This window comes from Podarcis gaigeae, assembly GCF_964106915.1.
Source record: "Podarcis gaigeae genome assembly, chromosome: 12".
NCBI classification, from domain to species: domain Eukaryota; kingdom Metazoa; phylum Chordata; class Lepidosauria; order Squamata; family Lacertidae; genus Podarcis; species Podarcis gaigeae.
The window spans coordinates 10,790,396-10,802,066 of record NC_139688.1 but is presented as its reverse complement, the minus strand read 5'-3'; the positions used below and the strand labels follow the sequence as shown (position 1 = coordinate 10,802,066).

General features: G+C 47.6%; 1 protein-coding gene across 2 annotated transcripts in view; it reads left to right on the top strand.

The window, feature by feature from the left end:
- Positions 1-221: 221 nt before the first annotated feature.
- ACVR2B (activin A receptor type 2B) overlaps positions 222-11,671 on the top strand; it is a 140,492-nt gene continuing 129,042 nt past the window's right edge. For both annotated transcript variants that reach the window (XR_014556492.1, XM_083704230.1), the window contains exon 1: positions 222-1,417. Coding sequence is in view for 1 of the 2 variants with exons in the window: in XM_083704230.1 (XP_083560356.1) it covers positions 1,366-1,417 (52 nt within the window). In the remaining variant the exon portion in view is untranslated. The remainder of the gene's footprint in view (positions 1,418-11,671) is intronic.

Genomic DNA, 11,671 nt, shown 5'->3' with positions numbered 1-11,671 from the left:
GTACATATACATACTGTATACCTAGATCCATCTCTCAAAATTCTCATAATATATATATATATTAAAATATATATATGCACACAAACACTCCCCCGCCCACCATCTCCTCTCCAATTCAGATTCCCCCCCCCCCCCATTGCAGAAGCCATTTTGGAATCGACTCAGGGTTTTGTTTTGTTTTCTGCGTGCAGGGAGGGAGGGAAGGGGTAATGTATATAAGCGCGCGCGCGCGCACCGGCAGGCGGGAGCGCGCCTCTGTACATGGCAACTGCAGCGCCAGCCTCCTCTCTCCCCCCACCTCCTCCTCCTCCTCCTGCTGCTCCGGCTGTGGCGCGCGCGCTGCCAGCCCCCTTCCCCGAGCGCCAAAGCCAACGAGCGATGCCTCAGAGCGGACCTCGCTACCCGCCAGTCCTCAGCGCCCCTAGCAGAAGCGGCGGCGGCGGCGGCTCTCCTCCTCCTCGCTCTCTCGGCACCACCGACAACCACAGCCCCGCCACAGCCGGCTCCTGCGCTCTCCCTCCGTCTCCTCGCGCGGCAGCGGAGTCTCTCTTTCGCTCGGCGGCTCCCCATTGCAAAGTTTGCTCCGGCGTCGCCTCTTCTTCTGCCGCCTCCTCGCTCTTTCCCTCGGAGAGAGGTGGCCGGACTTGGGCTGTGCGCTCTTGTCTCTCTCGCGCGCTCGGGAGATTCCCTTGAATTGCCTTCTTTCGAAAACAAAAAAGAGAGAAGGACAATTCCGCGGAGGAGAGGAGGGGTCTCTCTCGGTCTCTCTCTCCTGTTCATGTCGTGCCCCCTCCCCCTCCTCGGATGTCTTCTCGGCCCCCCTGCTGGTACTGCTGAAAAAAAGGCCGGCCAGAGCTTCTTGGGGAGAGGTCGCCGAGGGAAGCTTTGCGCGCCTCCCTGGCTCTCCGAGCAGCGCCACAACCGCCACCCCACCGTCGCCCCGGCGAGGAAACTCTTGGCCAGCTTGATTTCGGGGTTGGCCCTGGTGGGGGTCGCCTGTAGCCCTGCGCCCCCCAACCGGACAGGAGCAGAAGCCACCTGTCTGGAGGATTTTCTCTCGTTTTGAATCATCTCTCTCTCGGACTTTGGATACGTTGTTGGAAACTGTGAAGGATTTAATCTCCGGTGTCGTTGTGTTGTTGTTTTTTTTAAATTATTGTCGTTCTTAAGAAGGAGCCTTTTCTATTTTTTATTTTTTTAAAAAAGCCTATATCTTATATCTATCTATTTTTAAAGAAAAGATCCCGTCTTTCTCTGGCTCTCTCCCCGGTATCCCGTTCATTTCTTCTCCTCGCCCCTCGTTTTACGCGCTCCCTCCTCCTTGCTGAGGAGGAGTAAACAATAGCCACGAGGAGAAAAAGGAATATGATGGTTTCGTGGTTAACTTTCGCCTTCCTGTGGGGGACTTTCTGCACACGTAAGTAACGAAAAAGTTTGGGGTTCGCACTTCGCTTTTGTCCCTAGCCCCCCCTTAAAAAAATTTAAAAGGCTTGCAAGCATAAATGGTGTTAAAAGGAACAAATACACTGGAGAGACGTTTATTTTTTAAAAACACGTGAAGTGGGGGAAACATAAGAGTTAATCGTGTTAGTTTTGGTTTTTTTTTAAAGGGGAAAGAACGACAAAACTTTGCATTTGGTGGCAATCGTGTGGTGTTTTGGTGTCTCCCCCCCCTCTTGCTTTCTAGCCTTTCTCCTGCCTTTCTCTCGCCGCGTGTTTTAATTGCAAGTCGCGAAGGAGGGGGGCTTTTGCTCAGCTTGATATTGATCAGAAAGGTGGATAATTATTATTATCATTTTTTAAAAGGGTGCTTGCCGAAGTGCTCGGTGTCTGGAGGCATGCATTTGGAAACAAAGATAATAGTTGACATCAGTTGGAAAAGGAGGCATTTGGGGCGGAGAATAAAACGTGCCGAGTTTTCCCTTCGCCTCGAGTGCCATGTGTGTTTTCACCCCGGGGAAAGATCTTTCCCGGGGTGAAAACACACACACACACGACACTCCAGGCCTTGGATTTTTACTCTTTCTCTCTGGTCTTGTGGTCTTTCCCCCTTTTGATTTTAAACTTGATCCCTTGAAAGCCTGTTTTCCACTCCTCTTGTTTCGGAAGTTCCCTTGGGGTAGATTTTACACATACTGTGCAACTTTACTTTTTAAAAGGCACCTTTGAATAGTGTGCTTTAACAGGTTTTAAAGGCTGCCCGCGTTTAAATCTCCAAACCCCTTTCTCACCTGTCTCTTCGTGAAATGTTGTGATTCCTCAAGGTTTTGGGGGCTGCCTTTTTGCAAAGATGGTTCATATTATTCTTGCTGTGTTTGTGTTAGCGTATTGCAAAAAGGGGTGATCCTCCTTTTTAAACTAATTGTAAAACACCAGGAGGTACGTTAATTGAATTTTGGAGAGGGTGGGGACGAGGGAACAGATTGTTCCGCCCCTCTCGTGTTTGCCCCCTTTGTGATACTTTAAACTTTCGCTTTAGCGTGGTAGCCGCTTTTTATTATTATTTAAACCCTGCCTACTACTAGCATGCCACGATGAAAGTTACAAATGTAAACAATCGGAGGGAGAAGTGAGGAGAGGCTTGGCAAGCCCCCCCCCCCCACTCAAAGTGACTGTCCCAAAGGAATTTATTTATATTGCCTTGTGCTTGGCTCCTGGCTTTTTCTTTTCTTAAATTCTCTTGCTTTTGTTGGGTGCATGTGCGTGTGTGTGCGCGCAACTTCATTTACATTCGTGCCAGCCTGAGCGTTGTCTGGCTTCTTAATTACTTTTTTACACTCCCCCCACCATGGGGGGGGGGAGGTGAGGTGGAGAGAGCTCGGTTTAAATAAGGGGACGGGAATGTGTATTGTAGTCCCGAGCAATGGATGTTTCGCAGCCCAGGGCTGCAACTTTTGTGCCAGACCCTCTCTCTTGTTATGGAAATGCAACCTTATTGTTGCCACCACATTGATCCGCAGTAAATCTGCTTTTCTCTTCCCGCCTCCCATCCCCAGCCTTTCCTCTCCTGGACGAAGGAGGAGGAGGCGATGATGGTGGTGGGTTTCGAGGTGGCGAGGGAGGGAGGAGGGGGTTGCGCCCTTTCTTTCTTTCCTTTCTCTCCTTCCTCGCGATCTGTTCGCCGGAGCCATGGCTGGCTCCTCGCCTTGCTTTTGTTGTTCCTCCTTGTTTTGATGGCTTTTAGGAGGTGGGGGAGGGGTCTGGAGAGAGAGAAAATCTCGCCCCTGGTTTTTATTTTTTCGTGGTGGGGGCGGGGGGGAGCCCTGGCTCTGTGCAGAAACGTGGACGCCGATCGCCGTCCCCACCGACGAAAACGCAGCGCGCGCACAAGAACCCGCACCAATCTCGTGGCCACGGAATAATAACAGGCGCTGACGTAACTGCCCGGCCCCATAGCAAGCAGCATGGAGTGGAGGGATTGATTTGTATCTTTTAAAGCAGCAGCAGCAGCAGCAGCTCGCGTCCCCCTCTCCAGCCCCACTTTCCCACACTAGCAAGCTTCCTCTGCCCGCCCCATTCTTGCCAACGCAAGGAAAAGGGGGCTAATTCGCACATCACGCGTGTGTGGGGAGGGGAGGGACACGTAGCTTTTGCCCCCCAACTTGTTTGCCTGCATCACCCTCCCTTGCTAGCTCCCCTCCTCCCTCCGCGTTGCTCTCTTTTTAAGGTTCCTCCTGTGTAGTAACTTGTCACGCTCTACACCAAGCATGGAGAAAAGCAGGCATATATTTATTTTTTTGGCTTGCTTTGGGTGTATTGTATAATAAAGATCATAGCAGCAGCAGAAAAGGCTGCTGGTTTTAAACCGGGTGTGCTGCTGCTGCTGCTGCTGCAGCTGTTGTTCCCCATCTCTCTCTGTTTTTTTTTACACACCGCGTGCAGCCTGAAGATGAAGGGGACTCATTCAGGCACCGTCTTTCTTAACCTCCTTTGGGGTTGTGTTTAAATCATATCTAAGCAAAGTGAGAGAGAGAGAGCGCGAAGAAGCCCTGCATTGGAACAGAACCATCTCCCTCCCCCTCCGCCCCCCCCATTTTGCATTTAACCATTTTCTCCCTCTTGTTTTCCCAAAGACAATGATTCCCTCTGCCTTTGTGGGTTTGTTTTGGAATGTGCTCCGAAATCCTGGGGAGGGGTTAAAACCAGCAAAGTGGCGGCGGCGGTGGCTGTTCCTTGGATGGTGTTCCTTTGTTCAGGGTACCTATTATATATTCACTGTCACAGGCTCCTCTCTTTCTCCCCGTTTTTGTGTGCTGTATTGTAAACAGTGATAGCTCTTATTTCCTCCCCCCTCCCCCCCTGCCTGGTTCTCAAACACCCGCCCCACTCCTTCAATCAAACTGAAAGGGGAGAGAGAGGGTGCCACAACCCCTGATATGTGGTAGTGATCAAAGCAGCAATGCATTTGTCTAACAGGGTTGTGCATTTGCATAGATCTTTGTCTCCTTGTGCGAAGGGGTTGCAAGTGGTCCTTTTTCCATGGGAGCTCTCTGTGCAGTCAGATATTTCTGGAAGGAGCAGAGTAGCTTTGGACAACAATGCTAGGGATGTGTTCTTGTGTTTCTGCTCACGAAATTCAGCCTTCTTGTAACCATACACCGCTCTGCTGGTTGGAAGCAGGGTTTTGTATACAGGGGCAATCTTTAGACAATTTGTTTCTCTCTGCCTGCGTATTTATTTTCTTTCCTTGTTAGCTGTAGTCCTGTGTGCTTATTTGCAGATAAGAGGCTTGCGGCTCTACTGCTTTGTTGTTTAAAACATAACCGGGAACAGTACATCACACTTGCACTCCTGGTGGGATCAAATTGAAAGTTGCCTTTTAGCCTGCAATCCTGTACGTACTTACCTGGGAGTGAGTCCCGTTGACCTCACGGTCCAAAACCACTTGGCGGTTTGCTTCGAGGGAAATGCTTTTATTGACTTTTAGGAAGTGTAATTTAAAAGGGAAAAAGGGAAACACAGTCTTCGTGTATATTGTGAGAATCTTTCCAGTGTGGTCAGTTGAATCGGCGAGTGGGTGAACATCTGTCTTTATGAATGGCCTCAGCTGTCTCTTTTTTAATTAAAAAATATGGTATATGTGTTTTTGATTAGGAACAGGCCTGCCTTCTAGCCCTCCAGAAGACGCAGTTAATAAAACTAAGCAGAAGCTGTTGGTACTGATGAAAACTCAGCACCAAGATTCTACTGTAGTTTGTCGGAAGATTAGGTGAATGGGGTATTTTTTGTACTGTGAGAAAAGAGTGGGTTATTTAAAAGCAGCCTGACCTCAGCTGCATGTGTGGGGATGGTTTCTAGTAATAACTTGCTACAAATAGTGAAACATGACAGTCTGTCACTTTTTTAAAAGCAGCAGCAGCAAAAACACTGTTGTGTACTTCAATTTTTTTTTTTTAGTATCTGAAGATATGTTGATGAAAACATTATGTTCATGCCTCGTGTTTTGTTTGCAAATTTCCCTGCAGCCCAAATGTTCAGACATTGTGTTCATCTCCACCTCCCCCCCCCCATAAAGCCCCATGATATAATACGGTTTGTAGAAATAGGAGTTATGTTGTACAGAGCACATATTGCTGAAGTGTTGCAAAACTTAGGGTATATATATTTGATAAATATTTCATTACACAGCAATGAATTGAATTCCAAACAGGTAAGTCTACTCTTTTTCCCAGAGCTCTGCATTTATCCTCTTGTGGTTGAAGGAAGGAAGGAGACGGTCTTCATTAGCTTGCTAATTAAACACAATGAAGTGCGGTACCAAGGTTAATGGTGCTGGTCTTTAAAAACACAACACTCCTGAACTAGTGTCCAGGATCCTATTAACAAAAATCTATTGTTAGATATAGATTATGCCACTCTAAATATCAGGACTCTTGACTGGTCACAATGTTTACAATGAAAGGATGTTTTATGCACACATAACATTAAGGGTGCAATCCTGAGCACATTTGCTAAGCGAGTGAACATGCTTAAGGTCATGGTGTAACTTAGTCTTAGAGCATGTTCTATACACCCAGTGGCGTAGCGTGGGGGGTGCAGGGGGGGCCGGCCGCACCGGGCGCAACATCTGGGGGTTAGGGTTAGGGGCGCAAATCCACGGGTTAGGGGGCGCAAATTACTTGCCTTGCCCCGGGTGCTGACAACCCACGCTACACCACTGTATACACCTCATGTAAATGAGATAGATTTAGAAAAGATGAAGCATTCATGGAAGGGGTGTCTATCAATGAAAGTTAAGCATTGCATTTATACTAATCGTATATTGAAGATATCGCCTGCCAACCTAGCAGTTCGAAAGCACCTCCGGGTGCAAGTAGATAAATAGGGACCGCTTACCAGCGGGAAGGTAAACGGCGTTTCCGTGTGCGGCTCTGGCTCGCCAGAGCAGCGATGTCACGCTGGCCACGTGACCCGGAAGTGTCTCCGGACAGCGCTGGCCCCTGGCCTCTTGAGTGAGATGGGCGCACAACCCCAGAGTCTGTCAAGACTGGCCCGTACGGGCAGGGGTACCTTTACCTTTACCTTTACACACCACTTTTCAGGTGAACCTCACAAAACAGCTTGTTAAAAAAAAGTTAATGCAATAAGGATCGATTAAAACTAGAAATGGAACAGCAATGACTAGCTAGAATGAAAAAAAGCTTTTTTTGAAAGTAGAATAACAGAATTGATTGTAGAGTTGGAAGAGAACATGAGGGTCATGGAGTCCGACCCCCTGCAATGCAGGAATATTTTGCCCAACGTGGGACTTGAATCCACAGCTCTGAGATTAGGAGTCTCATGCTGTAGCTGTCGTGGGGGTTATGTTCCAAGGCACCTTGCGCATTGGTGAAATTGTGTATCATTGAAGCAACTGTAGGAAAAACCTGCAAACACCCTCACAATCTATGGAAACCCCAGGAAAACCCTGCTTCGTGGGTTGGTCAGCTTTGCGTTTAAGTGCCACCTCCTTAAAAAAATTCCTAACTCTAATAAACCTCCCCCCCAAGAACCTCAAAAAAAGCTCATGAAAATTATGACCCAAAAAACCCCCAACCCCTCCAAAAACCCCATAAAAAATCTTTTAAGAACTAGCCAAAAACCTGCAAAAGAAACCACCTCTAGAAAATTCATGTATGTCTTTCCTAGATTCTCCTGCTCCAAAACCTCCTCCAAGCTTTGCCAAATTCGAAGACAGTTGCTCTCTCACAACCTCCTCGCTCAAACTCTGTGCAAGCGCTCTTGGGATTTCAATTGCAAAGGCTCATGGGATTGCTAGGCCCTGATTTTGCACCTTTTCTGACCTACCGGAGCTGTTCTGGAGAATTTAAAAAACCCTTGCAGATTCGGCTCAAAGCACGTATGCTACGTATGTATACAATACACATACAGTGGTACCTCGGGTTAAGAACTTAATTCATTGCAGAGGTCCGCCGTTCTTGAAACTGTTCTTAACCTGAAGCACCACTTTAGCTAATGGGGCCTCCTGCTCCTGCCGCTGCGTGATTTCTGTTCTCATCCTGAAGCATAGTTCTTAACCCGAGGTACTATTTCTGGGTTAGCGGAGTCTGTAACCTGAAGCGTCTGCAACCCGAGGTACCACTGTATCCCTGACTTTCAGATGCTGGGGACAAACACCAGGTTGGGGGGCACCAGCTATATGCCCTGCAAGTGAGCTTCCAGAGGGGTGTGTGTGACCACTTCTGGAAACAGAATGCTTTTGTTTTGATCTTGCTACAGAGTTCTTAAGTCAGCGTTGCTGTGTTTAATTCATCTGCACTTTTTTTTTTAAATATAAAAGTCAAAATCTGCAGCTAGGGGGAAAATGAAGCTGGGGCGGCAAGGTAGAACTGAAATTAGCCTAAGTGCAGACCATAAATATGGTTGAAGATTAATAATAATGATGATGATGATGATAATAATAATAATGCAAAACACCTAGATGAATAGAGTAAAGTAAAATGACATGCAGACAGAAGCACCAACAGCATTCCAATGCTCAGTGAAAGCAAAAATGTCCTAAGCTTAAAAAATGCTTACATTAGTTCTTAAAAACCCAGGAAAACAGAAATGTTTTCACCTGGTACCTAAATGATAGTAATGATGTCTTCCAGTGGGACTTCCATAGGCCTGCGGATATGTTCTTGTCAAGGGGTCAGCAACCTTTTTCAGCTGTGGGCCGGTCCACTGTCCCTCAGACCTTGTGGGGGGCCGGACTATATTTTTTTTGGGGGGGGGGAAATGAACAAATTCCTATGCCACACAAATAACCCAGAGATGCATTTTAAATAATAGGACACCTTCTGCACCTGTAAAAACATGGTATTCCTGGACCGTTCGGGGCCGGGTTGAGAAGGCGATTGGGCTGGATCCGGCCCCTGGGCCTTAGGTTGCCTACTCCTGCTCTTCTCCAATGTACCTGATGCACCTCAAATGGTGTAAGCACCTAGAGAAAGACCTCGTGGATTGTTATGGAAGAAGGTGGTCCATAAAATACCTGGGTCCTAAGCTGTGTAGGGTTTTTAATGATTAAGCCCTGCATGTGGCTACTGCCGAGTACATTCTTGTGCTTTCTAGGGCTGTTGTGGTGTATCATCCCAGCGCCTTGTGGGCTGTGGCCAATACAGCTGACCCCAGCCTGCTGCTCAGCGGGGGGTGGGGGGCAGAAAGGCTCCGTTCCCCCGCTGAGTGAGCCCCAAGTCCCCTGCTGCTTGGCTGGAGCAGCAAGGACCTTGGTGCTCCTTGGCCAAGCTCCCTCTGTCCTTGCTGGTGTGGGGGGCAGGTGAGCTACCTTGCCCAATTGCCCCCCCCCCATTCCCCAAAGACGGACCAAGCGGCAGTAGCCAAGCGCACGGAGCCTGCTAGGCTGCCTTCGCCCGTGCGGGTGCGCTGTCTCTTTCCTCCGGTGGGGAGTCACCCCAGGAGGAATGGTGCAGCCCACCCTTCCGGGCGAAGTCCGCAAGGCGCGGGGTGCAAAACCACCCTATCGGCACCTTGTGGAGAGGGGCTGCTGGGCCCGCCAGCAGCATCAAGGAGCCCCTACACCGCCTGGCTGCCTTACACCAGGAGGGAGTAAAAGCAGAGGCTGCCAGGCGGGGGCAGGTTGGGGGCTCTGTAAAACTGCCTGGCTGAGGTGAGGGCAGCAGCGCGTTCCTCAGCCAAGCAGTTTAAAGAAGCAGAGGAAGGAACAAGCTGTATCGGCCTCTTGCTAATTCAGCATGCCAGGGCAGATGCAATGGCGGTTTCACCAACGATATACCACTGAGTGAAGCTGTCATCACAGTCTGCCCCACATGGTGATATATCGCCAAGGCACAGGGCTGGCATAGGCAGACTCCGCCATCCATATGTTTTTGGGACTCCAACTCCCATCATTCCTAGCTAACAGGACTGGTGGTCAGGGATGATGGGAGTTGTAGTCCCAAAACTTCTGGAGGGCTGAGTTTGCCTATGCCTGGCATAGTGCTTTCATTCAGTGGTGAGGAGCTCTCTCTCCCACACTTTTAAAAATGAAAATCTGTTTACTTCTACTGCTCTGATGCATTTTGACAAGTCCCCCCCCCTTTTCTCCACCTCTCGCTTTCTCCTTTCAATAGTGAAAAGGAAAACCCTCTTGCCGGTTTTACATTGTTAGGTGTGTAGCACCACAACGCGCAAGCGCCATGCCCTCTCACTCTCTCCAGATAAACATTTAATGGAAATTTCCTCTATTGCTGTGTTATATTTAGAACTCTTATCTTGCTCCATCCTAAAAAGGTCAGGGCTAGAAGCATATACTGTACATTGTAACACCCTGGCTGCATTTGCACATAAAACTGAGCCACGGTTTCTTCAGCGAAGAGTCTCGCAGATGATCAAGCAAGCCATGGCTTGTTTCTCCAATGCTTGATTTCTGCCCCACACCCCACAAAGCTGTTCTTGCCTTGTGCCTCTGCCTTAGGAGAGTACCTTAGGTGGGTTGGCCAAGTAAACCATGGTTAAGCAAGGCTTTGGGGTTTGGGCAGAACACCAGGCCATAGTTAAAGCAAGCCATGTTTCGTAAGCCAACAAACCATGGCTTCACATCATGGTGTGTTGCTAGAAAACAAACCACAGTTTACTGAGCAGGGTTCAGATGTTCAGCAAATCATGCTTTGGCTATAAAACCCGTTATGTGTAAATCAGACCCCACACACAAATGGGGAAAAAATTGTGCAGTAGCAAGGGGTACAAACGGATACCTGTTTACTGAGATGTGATTCCCATTGAGCTCAATGGGACGTTGTAGTCCAAGAGCCCTACAAGTTTGATCAACACAACTTGCCAAGAGCAGATAATAAGTTCTACGCAAGTGTGTCGCGGTATCTACAACAAAAGGGTCCTGGGACACATTAAAGACTTACTGATATATGTTCTGTGGCAGGTGGTTGGCTTGGGAAGTGAGCACCTTGCCTCATTGTCTAGCGTTCAGGGATATTATTTTTGTAGGATCTATGCATGTATAGATGGACAATTCACAATATCTTAACAGGCAAAAGTCTTGCTGGACCTTTGGGTTTTAATGATATTTATTTAAACAAATCCATTGATCTTTCAGTTTGTTTAACTTCAGAAACCACCTCTTTAAGAATTGTGCAACAATTCACACATTGGCAAAGAGACAGCTGTTGGTTGGTGTGTCTGTGTGCTTTCAAAATCCTCATTGTGAAGTGGATTTTGTTTGGGGGAGCCTGTTCTTGCCTTTGTTTGCTCATTTAGCTGAACAAGTTGGTGTTTTGAGTCCTTGGTCAGCTGCACAGAACAGTGTGAGCATCATTCAAAGCACATTTTGCTCCTCAAAGAATTCTGGGCCCTGTAGTTTTTTAAGGGTTGCTGGGAATCACAAGGGGTAAGCAATGCCCAGAATTCTTTGAGCGGGTAAAAATGACGTTTGAATATGTTTTAAAGGTATAGTTTATATATGCAGCAATCATTAAGAGCTGTTTCAGCTCAGTAAGAGCTGGTTGAATTTATTTATTAAAATTTATATGCTTTTTTCTTTCAAAGAGTTCAAGATAGTGTCCATGATTCATTCTACCACCACCTCTCTCATCCGTGCACACATACAATTTTATCTTCACTACAACTCTATTAGTTTGATTAGGCAGGAAGATAGTGGCTGGACCAACATTACTCAGTGTGGTCCATGCCTGAATTTGAACCTGGGTGTCTCCAGTCCTAGTCCAACACACTATATAACAACTGCACCACACTTTTGTTCTCAAGTTTTGCAAAACCTCCTGCTAATCCAAACGGGCTACTTGCATAAATGTGAGCTCTCTGCCTCTCTTCCATGAATTGCAAAAAAAGTAAGTTGATCTCTCTCCCCCCCCCCCCCCGCCCCCAATAAAAGATCTGGTTAGAAGTTGCTCTGATTTTACACAGCTCAGATAGAATAGACCAGTTGCGCACAGTTTCTTGCAAAAATCAGCCCTGCTATTTCACTGGAACTAAGTCCTGAATGTGCAATTGTTTTCAGGATGTGCGTACTGTTAACTCAGCCTGGTACTCTTCTGTTGTCTGGAGTTTTTAATGGGGCATTTTCCTTGTTACATTTGTGACTCCTCCATATTTCTGGAATGTGCTATGATGGGATTAAGCCCCTGTGTCCTTTTGAGCTTTGCCAGAATAGTTTATTATGCCACCTCAAAGAACAGTAGCGTATGATCATGTG